Genomic DNA, 19,697 nt, shown 5'->3' with positions numbered 1-19,697 from the left:
TCGCGTACGCAAAATGTAATTTAGCGTGCGCGAAAACTTTGTAGCGTGTGCGAAATCAACTAACAAATTTTCCGGGAAAATTTCGCGTGCGCTAAATCTGTCGCGCACGCTAGAAAAATCAACCTTTCGCGTACGCTAGATCTTTCGCGCGCGCTAGATATAAACTTTTCAGGCACGTTAGTATTTTTAAGAGCAATTCTTTCGCGTACGCTAAAGTGCTCCAAATTTTCTTATAAGAAGCAAACGGAGTACTTATACATAGAGATGTTTCATTCATCCTTCATAAGTCACTCTTGTTGCTTCTTTTATATATAGGAAATGTAGAGCACTTTAGCGTACGCGAAAGAATTGCCTAAACAAGAAAAACTCTAGCGTATGCGAAAATCTCTCGCTCCATCTCTCATACAAGTACTCTGTTTGCTTCTTACAAGAAAATTTAGAGCACTTTAGCGCACGCGAAAGAATTGCTAAAAAAAAAAAAGTTCATTTATACCACTCTAACCTCAAAATGCAAACTTTAATTGCAATTTTCGGCTCCCGTGGTATAGTATACTATTCTAGCGTACGCGAAAAGTTGATTTTCTAGCGTGCGCGACAGATTTAGCGCACGCGAAAGGTTGATTAGTAGCGTACGCGAAAAACTTTCCGGAAAATTGTCTGTGGTTTTCGCGTACGCTAAAATTTTCTCGCGTACGCTACATTTTTTTTCGCGTACGCGATATCGGCCGCGGAGACACACTCAAAAAATTATGATACATGTATTTAAATTTTTCATACAAAGGATTTTAAGCTGATAAATTAGGCAGATGTTTTTACATTTAGTTGCTTAAAAAAGATTATTAAAAATTTTTTACAAACGCAGTATACAGTTACATGGGTTCGGATTAGATTTGAAATGTTACGACCAAGAGAGCTCATCAGGGATGGAAAAAAATGATAGATATAACCGAAAAGCACTTTATGAAGACTTATTTGTTGATATTTTTCGAAGTATACAAATTAATTATTGAATTTGTTATTAATACAAAATCAAACCAATAAAATGACATATTTTCAAATATAATCCCTGTTAAAAATAAATAGATATTTTTTGTATGTATCTTTAGTACGTACTAAAAACATGTAATTTGCCTGGTATACGTATTAAAAATATGTACTGATTTAGGACTGACTATTTAAAATATATTAAATATAAGTATTTGATGTGGCCATAAATGGTAATATTATCCTTATGGTACTTCCATTTATGGCCACATCAAATACTTATATTTATATTTAATATATTTAAAATAGTCAGTCCCAAATCAGTACATATTTTTAATACGTATTTACCAGGCAAATTACATGTTTTTAGTACGTACTAAAGATACATACAAAAAATATGTATTTATTTTTAACAGGGATCTCACACCTATTCATCTGTAAGTTCATTTACATATTCCTAGTGCATATATAATATTATTAATAAGTAAAATAAGCAACAAATATATTATTTTAACTTTTATTCAGTCAAGTGAAACATATAACATTGAAATAAATAATTTCTTTGTCGACATGCTAGTATAACGAAATATTTTTTATTTTTCATTTATTTTATTTTTACAATGTCAACAATATACAATGTTGGAAAAAATAATAAAGCATTTATTTGGATACCACCGTAACTTACTGAAAACTGAGACATTTTATCTGTAAACAATAAAGTGAGAGCTTTTCGCCATTATACAAACTTGATGAGTAAATACAATAACAGAATTTTATACTGATTGGAGTCGCAGCTGTGAATTTTCAATATAATACAAGCCCTGATATACAAGCATTCGAAATTTGCCGAACACAGACAACGATAGAATACCAGGGGCGCACGTGGCGCAAATCATGGGATATTTCCAATTCGACGCTAGAGTTGAGCTTTAGGGTGTGTTCCAGAGGGAACGCCAGCAGCGGTACAGCAGTCCGGTCCGCGATCGAAATTCCGCTGCTGTACTGTTACTGTGAAATCGTTCCGCGTCAGCTGTTTGCATGGTATCTTTTTTTCTTTAAAATCATTATTATTGTATCTTACAATTACAGTTTCTATCTAATTATTGATTTGAGGAATTCTTCGACATTCACGACGCGGAATGAAAAACATGATTGCGTCATTTTCATCATCACTGTTTTCACTACTAGAAGATGATAAAAAGTTATCTAGCAAGATTAGATCTTCCATTTCGTGATTAAAATTGTACAACTCTTTCAATGTATTACATACTATAATAACTGAACTTATAATAAGAACTTTGTAATGTTCAAGAGGTTACAACTGCAAACAGTACAAACAGAATCAGCTGACGCGGAACGATTTCACAGTAACAGCACAGCACCGGAATTTCGAACGCGGACCGGACTGCTGTACCGCTGCTGGCGTTCCCTCTGGAACACACCCTTAGTCGTAGGTGTGCTTGCCTATGACAATAAATACAAGCTCCGTGACCTGGGCACCCGAATATTATTTATAAAAAAATAAATTTTTTGAAATTATTGCGCATAATTACCGCGTTGTAATTGTAAAAGAAATAAAATTGCGCGACTTTGTGTTTCGAAAGATATTGCAAAATTAAATTCGGGTGCTAATAGTTTTTTTAAATACCTCTTATATAAAATAATAATGTTCGATTACACTTTTGCACCATACCAATCGATTCCGCGTAATTTGCTCGATAATATGCAATCGTTGCGATGAGCCAAACATTAATAATAACAATAAAAACAATCAAAAACTAATTTTACGCCTTCCAGTCGGAAGGGAAGAAAACTCGAGAGGGCGTGCGCATGCCACAATCAATGCATCGTCTGCATTATGTCACTAGATTTTGATATGTATGACTAGTTCCAGATGCACTTGTTGCATTTGACGACCGTTTGTAGGTTATAAAAAAACAAACAAATAAAAAAAGTTGGAAATTCACTCGTATATTCAAACGTTTCAATTAATATTGAAGTATTCATGCTCTTAAAAAACATAACCTAGTGCTCATAATCCTCTATGGATAAAAATTCAACCTTTCAAGGTAAGAAAAACTTCAGTTTACAGTTTTATAATTAACGAGTAAAAAGCTTTAAAAATTAATATTAGAATCTGCTACATCTCTCTTCTTTTTGTTACTTTCAAATTTTAAGTTACTGTTCTACACGTCAAGGCTCAAAAAGTATATTACAATCTAATTGGACAATATATTTATATACTCATTTATTAATTATTTAAAAGTTCAAAATTATTATACTTCACGTGTAACAAGGCTCAAAATTAACCAGGCAGTAGTTTGTATAAATGTTAAGAATTTAATTTTTTTTTTCATTACAGTGTTTTATGAAACTGTATTTAACAAATTCAAATATTGGATCTAATTGCTGCTGATACTAGTCACACCTGATATTAATTGATTAATCATTTTAGATTTATATGAAATTTTTCAAGATAAATGAGAAGCAAAAAGGTTATTAAATATTGTGAATTGAAATCAACTTTTTAAGCAGTACTAAGTAGTATAAAGTTTTTGTACATATTCTCTTTTATAGGAACAGAATAATCTAGTTCCCGGACTTCTCTCTTGTTTCAGCAACATTAATGCTACTAAATGTTTGTATTTTTGTCTGGAATTTATCTCTGTGTTTTTTTTTTCGTACATTGCTTGTAACTTGCACAAAGAGTCACACACCATGAATAAAGTCAGAAACTCTTTGATGAAGTCATTGCATCCTTGTCGATTTGGTCTGCTATATTGATTTTTTATTTTTATTTGTTATCTGTCAGCTATGCCATCAAAACCAGTTTGGGACCCAGGGGAATGCACAAAATGATCCAGGCTGATAACAGTGAGGTCACCATCACAAATGACGGAGCATCTATCCTGAAGGAGATGAATGTTATGTATCCACCCAGCTGCAAAAATGGTTATCACTCGATCTATTATAAAAAAAAAATATTCTCAATCTCAATATGCTTCTTTAGCTAATTCAATTCAGTCTTTCAGTTGGTAGAGTTGTCCAGAGTACAGGATATCAAAGCTAGCGATGGAACCACAAGTGTTATCGTGATTGCTGGAACACTTTTGGAAGCTGTGAAACGTCTGCTCCAGACAGATATTGATCCTACTTTTATCTGCGATGCTTTCCAGAAGGCCTCTGCAAAAACTGTTGAATATTACAGGACATCAAGGTAATCAGAAAGTTGTGTGTGTAATTAAGAATTAGACAAAGAGATCCAAATAAATGTACAAATTGTATTATTTTTAATCTTTTTATTTGCGTAATCCAATTATTCATAGAAACAAATTTTCATTTGTATAGATGCTTTAATGATTTTAATTTTTGTCATAAATATACAATAGTATCGCTATTTTCACTTCAATATTACCATTGGTTGATGACACTTTTTTTTTAGATCATCATATATTTTCCAATTTCCAGAGTTAGTTCTACTGTAAGCAATGTAGTGTATTTGTCTATACTTAGATTGAGGTGGAATGTGACTTATCACGCTAGCAAGAAAGTAATTTTTTTCTTCAATATTGATGATGTCTTGAATTTTATTTAATTTCACACTAAGATTTTCTTCTTCAGTATAAATAGCTAAATAACTTTTAAATTCGTACGATGTTTGTGCTGGGTTTAAACATTTGTTACAAGTCTGGATTTTTATTTTGTCAGACAATAACTGTGACGGCATTTTATTTTCCAGATGAATTTTCGAAATTTTTAATAATTTGGAAGTAATTAGATTATGATTAATCATCTGTTTAGAACAATTATAGCAATGTACAGTTTTAATTATGCTGTAAAAATCACTAATTAAGTCATTAAAGTATGCATCTATTTTCTGACGACAAAAAATTTGCCCTTCTTCAACGGATGCAATCTCTAGTAAAATAAGTAATCTATTTTTATACAGCGCTGAAAAATTTCCAGTTTGATTATAATAAAATATTGTCTTTAAAAAGGAAATTGGACTTGAAGATTTAATAAAATCTTCAATATTTGTACAAAATGATTGAAAGTTTCGAATTCCATGAACAAAAATTTCTGAAATACTATCAAAAGCGCTCGTCCCATTGAATACATATTTAACTTTTTTCAAAACTTTCGGTTGCAGAAGACTTCCATTTCTAATCAATTTTATCTTTGGCATATGCTTTTGTGGTCGATTATAGAATAAGTTAATGGCTGGATTTGGAGCAGTATATTTTCCTGGCTTTTTTTTATTTATTATGCAACTAGTGTTAGTATTTTCTGGTTTCTCAAAACTTTTAACTACAACTGGAGTAGATTGAATTATAGAGTCAGTGCCATCTATGTCTTCATTCATCGTTAAGGAAACATTTGAGCTAGCATTTTTTGCTAATATTTGTGATTCATAAAATTCATCAGTTTGTCTTTTACAATAACTGTGTTCACTAAGTTATTTAACAACATCAATCGATTGGTAAATATCGGTGGAATTGACAATTTGCTCGTTTGATATACCATATATACATTCATCATTTGTTTCATCAAACAAATGTTTGTAATTATTTTTATTATCAAAATATAACTCCTTTGACATAATCTCATTTTCATTATGATTTTTTTCAGGTTCACTGGTGTTTACCTCATCATGCCATATTCTGTTCTTAGCATAGACTGTATCACACACGTTTTTATCACAATTTATTGTAACATTCTCAGTGAACTGTTTATTGACATCAGAATTTATAGTCGAACCATTATGTACACTAATATTACGTGTAGTTTCATTTTCAACCTTAGCCTTATCATCACAATTTATAGTCGTTCTATCATGTCCATTAACATTATGTGTAGATTTATTTTCAATTTTATCCTTGTCATCGCAATTTTTTTCACCTCTACCCTTCCATTCTTCCTTAAAATCTAAATAAGAATGAAGTATAAAATTTGTATGTACTGGTTTTTTTATTTTCTTTTCCATTTCTATAAAATTACGACCATTTTTCATTTAATGTTTTAAAAATTCAGAATGCTTTATTATGAATTCTTCTATAGGTAACATAGCTTCATTAATTTCAAAAAAATTTGTCATATCAGACAAATATTTTCTTTTTAATTCAGTTGCCTTGAATCTTAAATCATGAGGAGAAATAATGTTTGTCCATACAGGAAAACTTGTTAAGAAATCCATAAATATTTTTAGAAATTTGACATTGCAATATGGATTTGGTTTGTCAAATAAATTTTGTGCTTTTGTACACTGAGTTAAAGTTTCTTCATGAATCTTTTTAAAATAACAGTAAATAATATTGTTTTCATCATGTCCACTCAAATTAAGAAAAGCTCTTTCATTTCCAAAATAATCTTCATTCATGAATTGCTTTGTATCAAAATTACACTTACATTTACATTCTTCAATTTCTTGAGTTTTTATTTTTTCTAATAAACTGAGTCGTATTTGTTTAATGGTTTGATTTGTATTTTCATTTTGTAATAAAATAAAAAGGTTTTTCACTTCTTTTATGAATATATCAAAGTCTGTTAAGCTACTTATAAGCAATATACTACGTAAATAAAATTTTTTGACTACGTAAATAAAATCTTGATCAAAATAATCGTCAAGTAGCAGTTGCAGATGCTTAATAACAAAGATTAAATCTACTTTAATTATGCACTTAGGAAGACTGTGACATTTATTTGTCAGAAATTTAAAACAATTTTTATTGTAACTATCTAATCTACTATGATTTAATGCTGATAAAACGCCATCTATCAATGCATTGCAAGGATCTATTATTAATTGTCGAGGAGAGGGTACATTTTCTCTCAACCATTCACAAATAAAATAATTTATAAAATTCGCATCTTTCCTCACCATTACACCTTGCCAAAAACAAATACTTTTTTGATTCACTTCACTAATCAAAGCACAAAAAATACTATCACTATAGTCAATATCAGAAATTAAAGCCTTTTCAATAAAGAGATCCGATGTGACAAATATCACAGGTCCATTAATGTAGCGTACAAAGTCTTTCCAAATATCTATTTGTTCAGGCCACTTGTAAATGATATGGAAAGGACCCCCCCCAGTTCAGCCCCCAAATATGTATATACATAAATAAAAAAAATACTATTGGATAGATCTGAATTTGCTCAGTCCACCCACGTTGTTATTTTAATTTGCCCCGCATTGGTCTTTATAGGAAAAATCAAAATAAAAAATTGAAATATTTACAACTTTGGAATACTTGTATCTCACTAAACGAGTATAATAACAGAATTTTAAATATGGCAAAAAATTGCTCAGGGGCTATTTCAATTTGCCCTGCAGCCAAATATCAAAAATATTCAATTATTATTAGAGAATTCCGACATTTCAACACGTCACTGAGACACTGAAGCATAATCGAATAGCTATAGTAAGGGCGAGCAAGAGAAAATCAAAGACATTCCAAATTTTGATATAAGTTTGAAGAAGTCGAACAAGGAGGAGGAGACGCGACAGGATCATATCAAATGGTTTGGTGTTCTAGTACCACAGAGTTTGAAAACCGCGCAGAAACATTTTCAGGACGCTCTTTACCTCGCTGTAAAAATTGCCAATGTACAAGCTCAGTTGACAAAAATCACAAGTCAGTCTGAGTCTTTAAAATTGCTAAAAAAAGTCTCTATATGATTAAGATATTTTTTAATGAAGTTTTTGTAATATATCAGAGATGCGTATTTTTCTATAAGGTCTAATTAATTTTAAAAAGTACAGTGGCTTGTTTGTAATTACTTAATAAATAGAGAAAAAGTTCAGTTTTATATAAATTTTATTGTTCGTTTGTGATCTCCATACTTCAACTAACTATCCCTTTTTTACAACTATTAACTTGAGAATCAAATATATTTGTACATACATTATTAACCATCATTCCATATAATAGTGAAAAAATAAGTTTTGTACCGAGTGTATTAACCATAGATAAAACAAAAGTAGTAAAAAAATAATCCTTGTCAAATGCACATCCTTTAAGAATTAAAAAACCTATAGACACAATAAGTGCATAAATGATCAACCAAGTTTTAATTGTAAAAGAGTATGAAAAAATCATTAAACCATCACAATTTAATATAGGCACCATTGTTTTGATAAATTAGTATTCGTGAATTTCAACAAGAACATTTAGTACAGCTAGTACTATACATAGTTTGATCGCTCATTATATATATTATAATATAAAATAAATTAAATTGCCTATTTTTTTTACCAAATGAATATAAGTAGTTTTCTCGTTAAACTATACAGAGTTTAATAAAATAAGAAAATACTGTGTTCTTGTCATATTTTTCATATCTAACAATTAGATATTATGTTTTGTTAAACATATTTGATTGAGGCAACTTAGTAGAACGTGTAATAACTTTACAAAAAACGTTTAACAGTTTGTTTCCGATTTCTCTTTAACTGCTGGAATGTCTTTGGTGTTTATCAAGTAATAGAAAAATACGATTTCTATTCTCTCTTTAAAAAGTATAAACGTGTTTATCGTGTGTTTTTGATATTTTAAGAATTTCTTGCAAATGTTTGCTACTCTCTAAACCAAATTCGTCTATTGGTATGCGAGACATGACAGCAATTCTGAAAAAGTAAAGCTAATTAATACCTAGTATGTAATAATTAGAAATAAAAAGAAGTTGCCGTATTTACCTTCCTCCTGAAAGATTATACAAAAATTTCCAATACGAAATTCTCAAATTCTATGGCTCTACAATAGCAGCATGAAACAAAACTATTTTCCATAGAGTACTTTATTTTTCATAGGGAAGTAGCTTCCAGCGTGTATTTCGCGAGAATAACGTATACCGAGTAACGGTCTACATATGTGCTCGGCAATTAATATTATGATCTATAGAAAAGTGAATCTGTGAATCTATGGGTTCATTTGTCCGCTTATTGAAGAAGGCTTTTCATCGATTAACTTGACGAACTAATAGACATTAAATTATATTGATACAAGTGGGACACGCTCGGTTTAGTAACATCAATATAGGTAAATGTACAAAGTAAATCGATGAGTTCGTTTTTGTGCTTATCGAAAGAGGTTTTCCAACGATTTACTTTATAAAATAATGGGAATAAAAATTACATTAATCCGTTCCAAATAAGTATGTGCTATTAGTTTCCTGATATTTGATCGGGATATATATGGTCTAATTTTTAGTATTATTTGTATTGTAACATATACATAGTAAATCGATGTGTTCTTTCATATGCGTATAAAAAAAGGATTCTCACCGATTTACTTCATAAAATAACGGGGATACAAGAATTATGTTGATCGCTCAAAGTAACCGTATGTTGTTGGGTTACATAACATACGAGTGGGACACGCTCGGTTTAGTAATATCAGTATAGGTAAATGTACAAAGTAAATCGATGAGTTCGTTTTTGTGTTTATCGAAAGAGGTTTTCCAACTATTTACTTTATAAAATAACGGGAATAAATATTACATTAATCCGTTCCAAATAAGTATGTGCTATTAGTTTCCTGATATTTGATCGGGGCATATATGCTCTAATTTTTAGTATTATTTGTATTGTAACATATACATAGTAAATCGATGTTTTCTTTCATATGCGTATAAAAAAAGGATTCTCACCGATTTACTTCATAAAATAACGGGGATCCCTAGTGGAAATAATTGGGTGTGCCAAAGTGTTCCAAAGTATGCTAAAGTGTGTCAAAGTGTGCCAAAGTGTTCCAAAGTGTGCTAAAGTGTACCACACTGTGCCAAAGTGTTCAAATTCGGAAATTTGCTGCACTTTGGCACACTTTGGCACACTTTGACACAAATGGGTTTTTCGGATACAAACATTTCTTTTTTGACAAAGTATGGCACAGTATAGCACAGTTTGGCACGGTATGACACAGCATGGCACACTATGGCACATTTTGGCACACTTTGGCACACTTTGGCACACTTTGGCACACTTCGGTAAAGTGAGATATATCCCGCCGCCCGTGCGCCAAAACATTGCCACTGCACGATGCCGTCATATCGACGGCACGCGTGGAGCTTGAAGTCCCAGTTATAGAACGTAACAATAAATAATTTATTAAAAAAAAAAAAATTCTAGCGTCGGTAAGACTTGAACCCGGATCCTTTGGGTTAGTAAGCTGAAGGTCTACCACTGAGTCACAAGTACTCGTTACAGTTAATACAAAAATTTAAACTCATGTACTACAAGCAGCTTTAAATACTTAGTACTTTTACAATATTAATTAAGAATTGCCCATAATTGCCTTAAAGCTGCTGTCCGCCGCAAATTTTGGAAAAACATGCCTCAACAGAGGAATCCGTCGGGAATACAAGTTTTCCAAATTTCGTGCAAAAAGTCCTCAATTTCCGAAAAACCCATGTGTGTCAAAATGTGCCAAAGTGTGCCAGAGTGTGCCAAAGTATACCAAGGTATGCCAAAGTGTAATAAATTTCCGAATTTGAACACTTTGGAGCATTATGGCACACTATGGCACACTTTGGCACATTATGGCATACTTTCGCACACTTTGGCACACAATTCATTTCCACTAGGGATACAAGAATTATGTTGGGAGCTTGTCGTAGCTGAGTTTAAGCGCTTTAGTTTCAGATTTTATCCTCGCTCCGCTCGCCTTCCTCCGATGTGCCGTGGTGTAGTTTGAATAATTTATTACCTTTGGGAGCATGGGGTAGCTGGGTTTAAGCGCTTTAGTTTGAGATTTTATCCTCGCTCCGCTCGCCTACCTCCGATGTACCGAGGTGTTGTTAAAATAAATAATTACTCTCGGGGAGCATGTCGTAGCTGGGTTAAGCGCTTTGGTTTCAGGTTTTACCCTCGAACCGCTCGTCTTCTTCCGATGTGTCGCGGTGTTGTTTGAATAAATGATTACCATAGGGTAGCATGTCGTAGCTGGGTTTAAGCGCTTTGGTCGCAGACTTTATCCTCGCTCCGCTCGCCTTCCTCCGATGTGCCGATGTGTTGTTAAAATAAATAATTACTCTCGCGGAGCATGTCGTAGATGGGTTTTAGCGCTTTAGTTTCAGATTTTATCCTCGCACCGCTCGCCTTCCTCCGATGTGCCGATGTGTTGTTAAAATAAATAATTACTCTCGGGGAGTATGTCGTAGCTGGGTTTAAGCGGTTTGGTTTCAGGGGTTATCCCCACATCGTTCGCCTTCTTCCGATGTGTCGCGGTGTATTTGAATAAATTATTACCATAGGGTAGCATGTCGTAGCTGGGTTTAAGCGCTTTGGTCGCAGACTTTATCCTCGCACCGCTCGCCTTCTTCCGATGAGCCGTGGTATGGTTTGAATGAATTATTACCTTACGGGAGCATAGGGTAGCTGGGTTTATGCGCTTTGGTTTTTGATTTATTCCTCGCTCCGCTCGCCTTCCTCCGATGTACCGAGGTGTTGTTTGAATAAATTATTACCTTCGGGGAGCATGTCGTAGCTGGGTTTAAGCGCTTTAGTTTAAGATTTTATCCTCGCTCCGCTCGCCTACCTCCGATGTGCTGAGGTGTTGTTAAAATAAATAATTACTCTCGGGGAGCATGTCGTAGCTGGGTTTAAGCGCTTTAGTTTGAGATTTTATCCTCGCTCCGCTCGCCTACCTCCGATGTGCTGAGGTGTTGTTAAAATAAATAATTACTCTCGGGGAGCATGTCGTAGCTGAGTTTAAGCGCTTTAGTTTCAGATTTTATCCTCGCTCCGCTCGCCTTCCTCCGATGTGCCGTGGTGTAGTTTGAATAATTTATTACCTTTGCGAGCATGGGGTAGCTGGGTTTAAGCGCTTTGGTTTCAGGTTTTACCCTCGAACCGCTCGCCTTCCTCCGATGTGTCGAGGTGTTGTTAAAATAAATAATTACCCTCGGGGAGCATGTCGTAGATGGGTTTCAGCGCTTTAGTTTCAGATTTTATCCTCGCAGCGCTCGCCTTCCTCCGATGTGCCGATGTGTTGTTAAAATAAATAATCACTCTCGGGGAGCATGTCGTAGCTGGGTTTAAGCGCTTTCGTCCCAGACTTTATCCTCGCACCGCTCGCCTTCTTCCTATGAGCCGTGGTGTAGTTTGAATGAATTATTACCTTAGGGGAGCATAGGGTAGCTGGGGTTAAGCGCTTATGTTTTTGATTTATTACTCGCTCCTCTCGCCTTCCCCCAATGTGCCGAGGTGTTGTTAAAATAAATAATTACTCTCGGGGAGCATGTCGTAGCTGGGTTTATGCGCTTTGGTTTCATGTTTTATCCTCGCGCAGGCCGCCTTCATTCGTTGTACCGAGGTATTGTATGAAAAAATTATTATCTTAGGGGAGCATGTCGTAGCTGGGTTTCAGCGCTTTGGTTTTAGGTTTTATCCTCGCACCGCTCGCCTTCCTCCGATGTGTCGAGGTGTTGTTAAAATAAATAATTACCCTCGGGTAGCATGTCGTAGGTGGGGTTAAGCGATTTGGTTTCAGGGGTTATCCCCACATCGTTCGCCTTCTTCCGATGTGTCGCGGTGTTGTTTGAATAAATTATTACCTTCGGGTAGCATGTCGTAGCTGGGTTTAAGCGCTTTAGTTTAAGATTTTATCCTCGCTCCGCTCGCCTACCTCCGATGTGCTGAGGTGTTGTTAAAATAAATAATTACTCTCGGGGAGCATGTCGTAGCTGGGTTAAGCGCTTTGGTTTCAGGTTTTACCCTCGAACCGTTCGTCTTCTTCGGATGTGTCGCGGTGTTGTTTGAATAAATGATTACCATAGGGTAGCATGTCGTAGCTGGGTTTAAGCGCTTTGGTCGCAGACTTTATCCTCGCACCGCTCGCCTTCTTCCGATGAGCCGTAGTGTTGTTTGAATAAATTATTACCTTCGGGGAGCATGTCGTAGGTGGGGTTAAGCGATTTGGTTTCAGGGGTTATCCCCACATCGTTCGCCTTCTTCCGATGTGTTGCGGTGTTGTTTGAATAAATTATTACCTTCGGGTAGCATGTCGTAGCTGGGTTTAAGCGCTTTAGTTTGAGATTATATCCTCGCTCCGCTCGCCTACCTCCGATGTGCTGAGGTGTTGTTAAAATAAATAATTACTCTCGGGTAGCATGTCGTAGCTGGGTTTAAGCGCTTTAGTTTCAGATTTTATCCTCGCTCCGCTCGCCTTCCTCCGATGTGCCGTGGTGTAGTTTGAATAATTTATTACCTTTGGGAGCATGGGGTAGCTGGGTTTAAGCGCTTTGGTTTCAGGTTTTACCCTCGAACCGCTCGTCTTCTTCCGATGTGTCGCGGTGTTGTTTGAATAAATGATTACCATAGGGTAGCATGTCGTAGCTGGGTTTAAGCGCTTTGGTCGCAGAATTTATCCTCGCTCCGCTTGCCTTCCTCCGATGTGCCGATGTGTTGTTCAAATAAATAATTACTCTCGGGAAGCATGTCGTAGATGCGTTTCAGCGCTTTAGTTTCAGATTTTATCCTCGCACCGCTCGCCTTCCTCCGATGTGCCGATGTGTTGTTAAAATAAATAATTACTCTCGGGGAGCATGTCGTAGCTGGGTTTAAGCGATTTGGTTTCAGGGGTTATCCCCACATCGTTCGCCTTCCTCCGATGAACCGAGGTGTTGTTTGAATAAATTATTAACTTAGGGTAGCATGTCGTAGATGGGTTTCAGCGCTTTAGTTTCAGACTTTATCCTCGCACCGCTCGTATTCCTTCGATGTACCGAGGTATTGTTTGAATAAATAATTACTCTCGGGGAGCATGTCGTAGCTGGCTTGAAGCGCTTTGGTTTCAGGTTTTATCCTCGCACTGCTCGCCTTCCACCAATGTCCTGTGGCGTTGTTTGAAAAAATTATTACCTTAGGGGAGCATGGGGTAACTGGGTTTAAGCGCTTTGGTTTTTGATTTGTTCGTCGCCCCGCTAGCCTTCCTCCGATGTACCGAGGTGTTGTTTGAATAAATTATTAACTTAGGGTAGCATGTCGTAGATGGGTTTCAGCGCTTTAGTTTCAGACTTTATCCTCGCACCGCTCGTATTCCTTCGATGTACCGAGGTATTGTTTGAAAAAATTATTATCTTAGGGGAGCATGTCGTAGCTGGGTTTAAGCGCTTTGGTTTTAAGTTTTATCCTCGCACAGGCCGCCTTCATTCGTTGTACCGAGGTATTGTTTGAAAAAATTATTACCTTAGGGGAGCATGTCGTAGCTGGGTTTAAGCGCTTTGGTTTTAGGTTTTATCCTCGCACCGCTCGCCTTCCTCCGATGTGTCGAGGTGTTGTTAAAATAAATAATTACCCTCGGGGAGCATGTCGTAGCTGGGTTTAAGCGCTTTGGTCGCAGACTTTATCCTCGCACCGCTCGCCTTCTTCCGATGAGCCGTGGTGTAGTTTGAATGAATTATTACCTTAGGTGAGCATGGGGTAGCTGGGTTTATGCGCTTTGGTTTCAGGTTTTATCCCCGCATCACTCGCCTACTTCCGATGTGTCGTGGTGTTGTTTGAATAAATTATTACCTTCGGGTAGCATGTCGTGGCTGGGTTTAAGCGCTTTGGTTTTAGGTTTTATCCTCGCACCGCTCGCCTTCCTCCGATGTGTCGAGGTGTTGTTAAAATAAATAATTACCCTCGGGGAGCATGTCGTAGCTGGGTTTAAGCGCTTTGGTCGCAGACTTTATCCTCGCACCGCTCGCCTTCTTCCGATGAGCCGTGGTGTAGTTTGAATGAATTATTACCTTAGGTGAGCATGGGGTAGCTGGGTTTATGCGCTTTGGTTTCAGGTTTTATCCCCGCATCACTCGCCTACTTCCGATGTGTCGTGGTGTTGTTTGAATAAATTATTACCTTCGGGTAGCATGTCGTGGCTGGGTTTAAGCGCTTTGGTTTTAGGTTTTATCCTCGCACCGCTCGCCTTCCTCCGATGTGTCGAGGTGTTGTTAAAATAAATAATTACCCTCGGGGAGCATGTCGTAGCTGGGTTTAAGCGCTTTGGTCGCAGACTTTATCCTCGCACCGCTCGCCTTCTTCCGATGAGCCGTGGTGTAGTTTGAATGAATTATTACCTTAGGTGAGCATGGGGTAGCTGGGTTTATGCGCTTTGGTTTCAGGTTTTATCCCCGCATCACTCGCCTACTTCCGATGTGTCGTGGTGTTGTTTGAATAAATTATTACCTTCGGGTAGCATGTCGTAGCTGGGTTTAAGCGCTTTAGTTTGAGATTTTATCCTCGCTCCGCTCGCCTACCTCCGATGTGCTGAGGTGTTGTAAAAATAAATAATTACTCTCGGGGAGCATGTCGTAGCTGAGTTTAAGCGCTTTAGTTTCAGATTTTATCCTCGCTCCGCTCGCCTTCCTCCGATGTGCCGTGGTGTAGTTTGAATAATTTATTACCTTTGGGAGCATGGGGTAGCTGGGTTTAAGCGCTTTAGTTTGAGATTTTATCCTCGCTCCGCTCACCTACCTCCGATGTACCGAGGTGTTGTTAAAATAAATAATTACTCTCGGGGAGCATGTCGTAGCTGGGTTAAGCGCTTTGGTTTCAGGTTTTACCCTCGAACCGCTCGTCTTCTTCCGATGTGTCGCGGTGTTGTTTGAATAAATGATTACCATAGGGTAGCATGTCGTAGCTGGGTTTAAGCGCTTTAGTTTGAGATTTTATCCTCGCTCCGCTCGCCTACCTCCGATGTGCTGAGGTGTTGTTAAAATAAATAATTACTCTCGGGGAGCATGTCGTAGCTGGGTTTAAGCGCTTTGGTCGCAGACTTTATCCTCGCACCGCTCGCCTTCTTCCGATGAGCCGTGGTGTAGTTTGAATGAATTATTACCTTAGGTGAGCATGGGGTAGCTGGGTTTATGCGCTTTGGTTTCAGGTTTTATCCCCGCATCACTCGCCTACTTCCGATGTGTCGTGGTGTTGTTTGAATAAATTATTACCTTCGGGTAGCATGTCGTAGCTGGGTTTAAGCGCTTTAGTTTCAGATTTTATCCTCGCTCCGCTCGCCTTCCTCCGATGTGCCGTGGTGTAGTTTGAATAATTTATTACCTTTGGGAGCATGGGGTAGCTGGGTTTAAGCGCTTTAGTTTCAGATTTTATCCTCGCACCGCTCGCCTTCCTCCGATGTGCCGATGTGTTGTTAAAATAAATAATTACTCTCGGGGAGCATGTCGTAGCTGGGTTTAAGCGATTTGGTTTCAGGGGTTATCCCCACATCGTTCGCCTTCCTCCGATGAACCGAGGTGTTGTTTGAATAAATTATTAACTTAGGGTAGCATGTCGTAGATGGGTTTCAGCGCTTTAGTTTCAGACTTTATCCTCGCACCGCTCGTATTCCTTCGATGTACCGAGGTATTGTTTGAATAAATAATTACTCTCGGGGAGCATGTCGTAGCTGGCTTGAAGCGCTTTGGTTTCAGGTTTTATCCTCGCACTGCTCGCCTTCCACCAATGTGCCGTGGTGTAGTTTGAATAATTTATTACCTTTGGGAGCATGGGGTAGCTGGGTTTAAGCGCTTTGGTTTCAGGTTTTATCCCCGCATCACTCGCCTACTTCCGATGTGTCGTGGTGTTGTTTGAATAAATAATTACTCTCGGGGAGCATGTCGTAGCTGGGTTAAGCGCTTTGGTTTCAGGTTTTACCCTCGAACCGCTCGTCTTCTTCCGATGTGTCGCGGTGTTGTTTGAATAAATGATTACCATAGGGTAGCATGTCGTAGCTGGGTTTAAGCGCTTTGGTCGCAGACTTTATCCTCGCTCCGCTCGCCTTCCTCCGATGTGCCGATGTGTTGTTAAAATAAATAATTACTCTCGCGGAGCATGTCGTAGATGGGTTTTAGCGCTTTAGTTTCAGATTTTATCCTCGCACCGCTCGCCTTCCTCCGATGTGCCGATGTGTTGTTAAAATAAATAATTACTCTCGGGGAGCATGTCGTAGCTGGGTTTAAGCGCTTTAGTTTGAGATTTTATCCTCGCTCCGCTCGCCTACCTCCGATGTACCGAGGTGTTGTTAAAATAAATAATTACTCTCGGGGAGCATGTCGTAGCTGGGTTAAGCGCTTTGGTTTCAGGTTTTACCCTCGAACCGCTCGTCTTCTTCCGATGTGTCGCGGTGTTGTTTGAATAAATGATTACCATAGGGTAGCATGTCGTAGCTGGGTTTAAGCGCTTTAGTTTGAGATTTTATCCTCGCTCCGCTCGCCTACCTCCGATGTGCTGAGGTGTTGTTAAAATAAATAATTACTCTCGGGGAGCATGTCGTAGCTGAGTTTAAGCGCTTTAGTTTCAGATTTTATCCTCGCTCCGCTCGCCTTCCTCCGATGTGCCGTGGTGTAGTTTGAATAATTTATTACCTTTGGGAGCATGGGGTAGCTGGGTTTAAGCGCTTTAGTTTGAGATTTTATCCTCGCTCCGCTCGCCTACCTCCGATGTACCGAGGTGTTGTTAAAATAAATAATTACTCTCGGGGAGCATGTCGTAGCTGGGTTAAGCGCTTTGGTTTCAGGTTTTACCCTCGAACCGCTCGTCTTCTTCCGATGTGTCGCGGTGTTGTTTGAATAAATGATTACCATAGGGTAGCATGTCGTAGCTGGGTTTAAGCGCTTTGGTCGCAGACTTTATCCTCGCTCCGCTCGCCTTCCTCCGATGTGCCGATGTGTTGTTAAAATAAATAATTACTCTCGCGGAGCATGTCGTAGATGGGTTTTAGCGCTTTAGTTTCAGATTTTATCCTCGCACCGCTCGCCTTCCTCCGATGTGCCGATGTGTTGTTAAAATAAATAATTACTCTCGGGGAGTATGTCGTAGCTGGGTTTAAGCGGTTTGGTTTCAGGGGTTATCCCCACATCGTTCGCCTTCTTCCGATGTGTCGCGGTGTATTTGAATAAATTATTACCATAGGGTAGCATGTCGTAGCTGGGTTTAAGCGCTTTGGTCGCAGACTTTATCCTCGCACCGCTCGCCTTCTTCCGATGAGCCGTGGTATGGTTTGAATGAATTATTACCTTACGGGAGCATAGGGTAGCTGGGTTTATGCGCTTTGGTTTTTGATTTATTCCTCGCTCCGCTCGCCTTCCTCCGATGTACCGAGGTGTTGTTTGAATAAATTATTACCTTCGGGGAGCATGTCGTAGGTGGGGTTAAGCGATTTGGTTTCAGGGGTTATCCCCACATCGTTCGCCTTCTTCCGATGTGTTGCGGTGTTGTTTGAATAAATTATTACCTTCGGGTAGCATGTCGTAGCTGGGTTTAAGCGCTTTAGTTTGAGATTTTATCCTCGCTCCGCTCGCCTACCTCCGATGTGCTGAGGTGTTGTTAAAATAAATAATTACTCTCGGGGAGCATGTCGTAGCTGAGTTTAAGCGCTTTAGTTTCAGATTTTATCCTCGCTCCGCTCGCCTTCCTCCGATGTGCCGTGGTGTAGTTTGAATAATTTATTACCTTTGGGAGCATGGGGTAGCTGGGTTTAAGCGCTTTGTTTTCAGGTTTTACCCTCGAACCGCTCGCCTTCCTCCGATGTGTCGAGGTGTTGTTAAAATAAATAATTACCCTCGGGGAGCATGTCGTAGATGGGTTTCAGCGCTTTAGTTTCAGATTTTATCCTCGCAGCGCTCGCCTTCCTCCGATGTGCCGATGTGTTGTTAAAATAAATAATCACTCTCGGGGAGCATGTCGTAGCTGGGTTTAAGCGCTTTCGTCCCAGACTTTATCCTCGCACCGCTCGCCTTCTTCCTATGAGCCGTGGTGTAGTTTGAATGAATTATTACCTTAGGGGAGCATAGGGTAGCTGGGGTTAAGCGCTTATGTTTTTGATTTATTACTCGCTCCTCTCGCCTTCCCCCAATGTGCCGAGGTGTTGTTAAAATAAATAATTACTCTCGGGGAGCATGTCGTAGCTGGGTTTATGCGCTTTGGTTTCATGTTTTTTCCTCGCGCAGGCCGCCTTCATTCGTTGTACCGAGGTATTGTTTGAAAAAATTATTATCTTAGGGGAGCATGTCGTAGCTGGGTTTCAGCGCTTTGGTTTTAGGTTTTATCCTCGCACCGCTCGCCTTCCTCCGATGTGTCGAGGTGTTGTTAAAATAAATAATTACCCTCGGGTAGCATGTCGTAGGTGGGGTTAAGCGATTTGGTTTCAGGGGTTATCCCCACATCGTTCGCCTTCTTCCGATGTGTCGCGGTGTTGTTTGAATAAATTATTACCTTCGGGTAGCATGTCGTAGCTGGGTTTAAGCGCTTTAGTTTAAGATTTTATCCTCGCTCCGCTCGCCTACCTCCGATGTGCTGAGGTGTTGTTAAAATAAATAATTACTCTCGGGGAGCATGTCGTAGCTGGGTTAAGCGCTTTGGTTTCAGGTTTTACCCTCGAACCGTTCGTCTTCTTCGGATGTGTCGCGGTGTTGTTTGAATAAATGATTACCATAGGGTAGCATGTCGTAGCTGGGTTTAAGCGCTTTGGTCGCAGACTTTATCCTCGCACCGCTCGCCTTCCTCCGATGTGTCGATGTGTTGTTAAAATAAATAATTACTTTCGGGGAGCATGTCGTAGCTGGGTTTAAGCGCTTTGGTCGCAGACTTTATCCTCGCACCGCTCGCCTTCTTCCGATGAGCCGTGGTGTAGTTTGAATGAATTATTACCTTAGGGGAGCATAGGGTAGCTGGGTTTATTCGCTTTGGTTTTTGATTTATTCCTCGCTCCGCTCGCCTTCCTCCGATGTACCGA

The 19,697-nt window shown here is 38.5% G+C and overlaps 1 protein-coding gene and 1 long non-coding RNA gene across 9 annotated transcripts; one reads left to right on the top strand and one right to left on the bottom strand.

Moving 5' to 3' along the window:
* The first annotated feature begins 452 nt into the window (after positions 1-452).
* LOC100678281 (T-complex protein 1 subunit delta) lies at positions 453-8,251 on the top strand. Of its 8 annotated transcripts, none has more exons than XM_031921630.2 (6): positions 2,664-3,053; positions 3,347-3,479; positions 3,562-3,622; positions 3,797-3,936; positions 4,009-4,201; positions 5,614-8,251. In XM_031921630.2, exons 4-6 carry the CDS (start codon positions 3,831-3,833, stop codon positions 5,912-5,914), a joined length of 600 nt encoding a protein of 199 aa, XP_031777490.1. In that variant the 5' UTR covers positions 2,664-3,053; positions 3,347-3,479; positions 3,562-3,622; positions 3,797-3,830; the 3' UTR covers positions 5,915-8,251. The 8 variants fall into 8 exon arrangements, 7 of the variants coding, with proteins under 7 accessions (XP_031777494.1, XP_031777490.1, XP_016843628.2 ...); XM_031921632.2 differs by having other exon boundaries at positions 2,673-3,053; positions 3,562-3,711; XM_031921634.2 differs by lacking the exons at positions 2,664-3,053; positions 3,347-3,479 and adding an exon at positions 453-542.
* LOC107981717 lies at positions 7,788-10,476 on the bottom strand. The gene is made up of 2 exons (XR_001729522.3): positions 8,684-10,476; positions 7,788-8,614 (listed from the first exon to the last, which is right to left on the bottom strand). It is a non-coding gene; the product is annotated as an uncharacterized LOC107981717 (long non-coding RNA).
* Positions 10,477-19,697: the final 9,221 nt, after the last annotated feature.

This window comes from Nasonia vitripennis (assembly GCF_009193385.2).
Source record: "Nasonia vitripennis strain AsymCx chromosome 1 unlocalized genomic scaffold, Nvit_psr_1.1 chr1_random0014, whole genome shotgun sequence".
Lineage (NCBI taxonomy): Eukaryota > Metazoa > Arthropoda > Insecta > Hymenoptera > Pteromalidae > Nasonia > Nasonia vitripennis.
The sequence above is the reverse complement of the archived record's forward strand: the minus strand, read 5'-3'. Positions and strand labels throughout refer to the sequence as shown.

Bases quoted from the DNA above. Each gene is read 5' to 3' on its own strand.
- LOC100678281 (XM_031921634.2), top strand. From the start codon at position 3,831: ATGCACAAAATGATCCAGGCTGATAACAGTGAGGTCACCATCACAAAT. The intron at 3,937-4,008 runs GTTATCACTCGA...AATTCAATTCAG, and splicing joins TCCACCCAGCTGCAAAAATG to TCTTTCAGTTGGTAGAGTTG. The intron at 4,202-5,613 runs GTAATCAGAAAG...GATTTTTTTCAG, and splicing joins GAATATTACAGGACATCAAG to GTTCACTGGTGTTTACCTCA.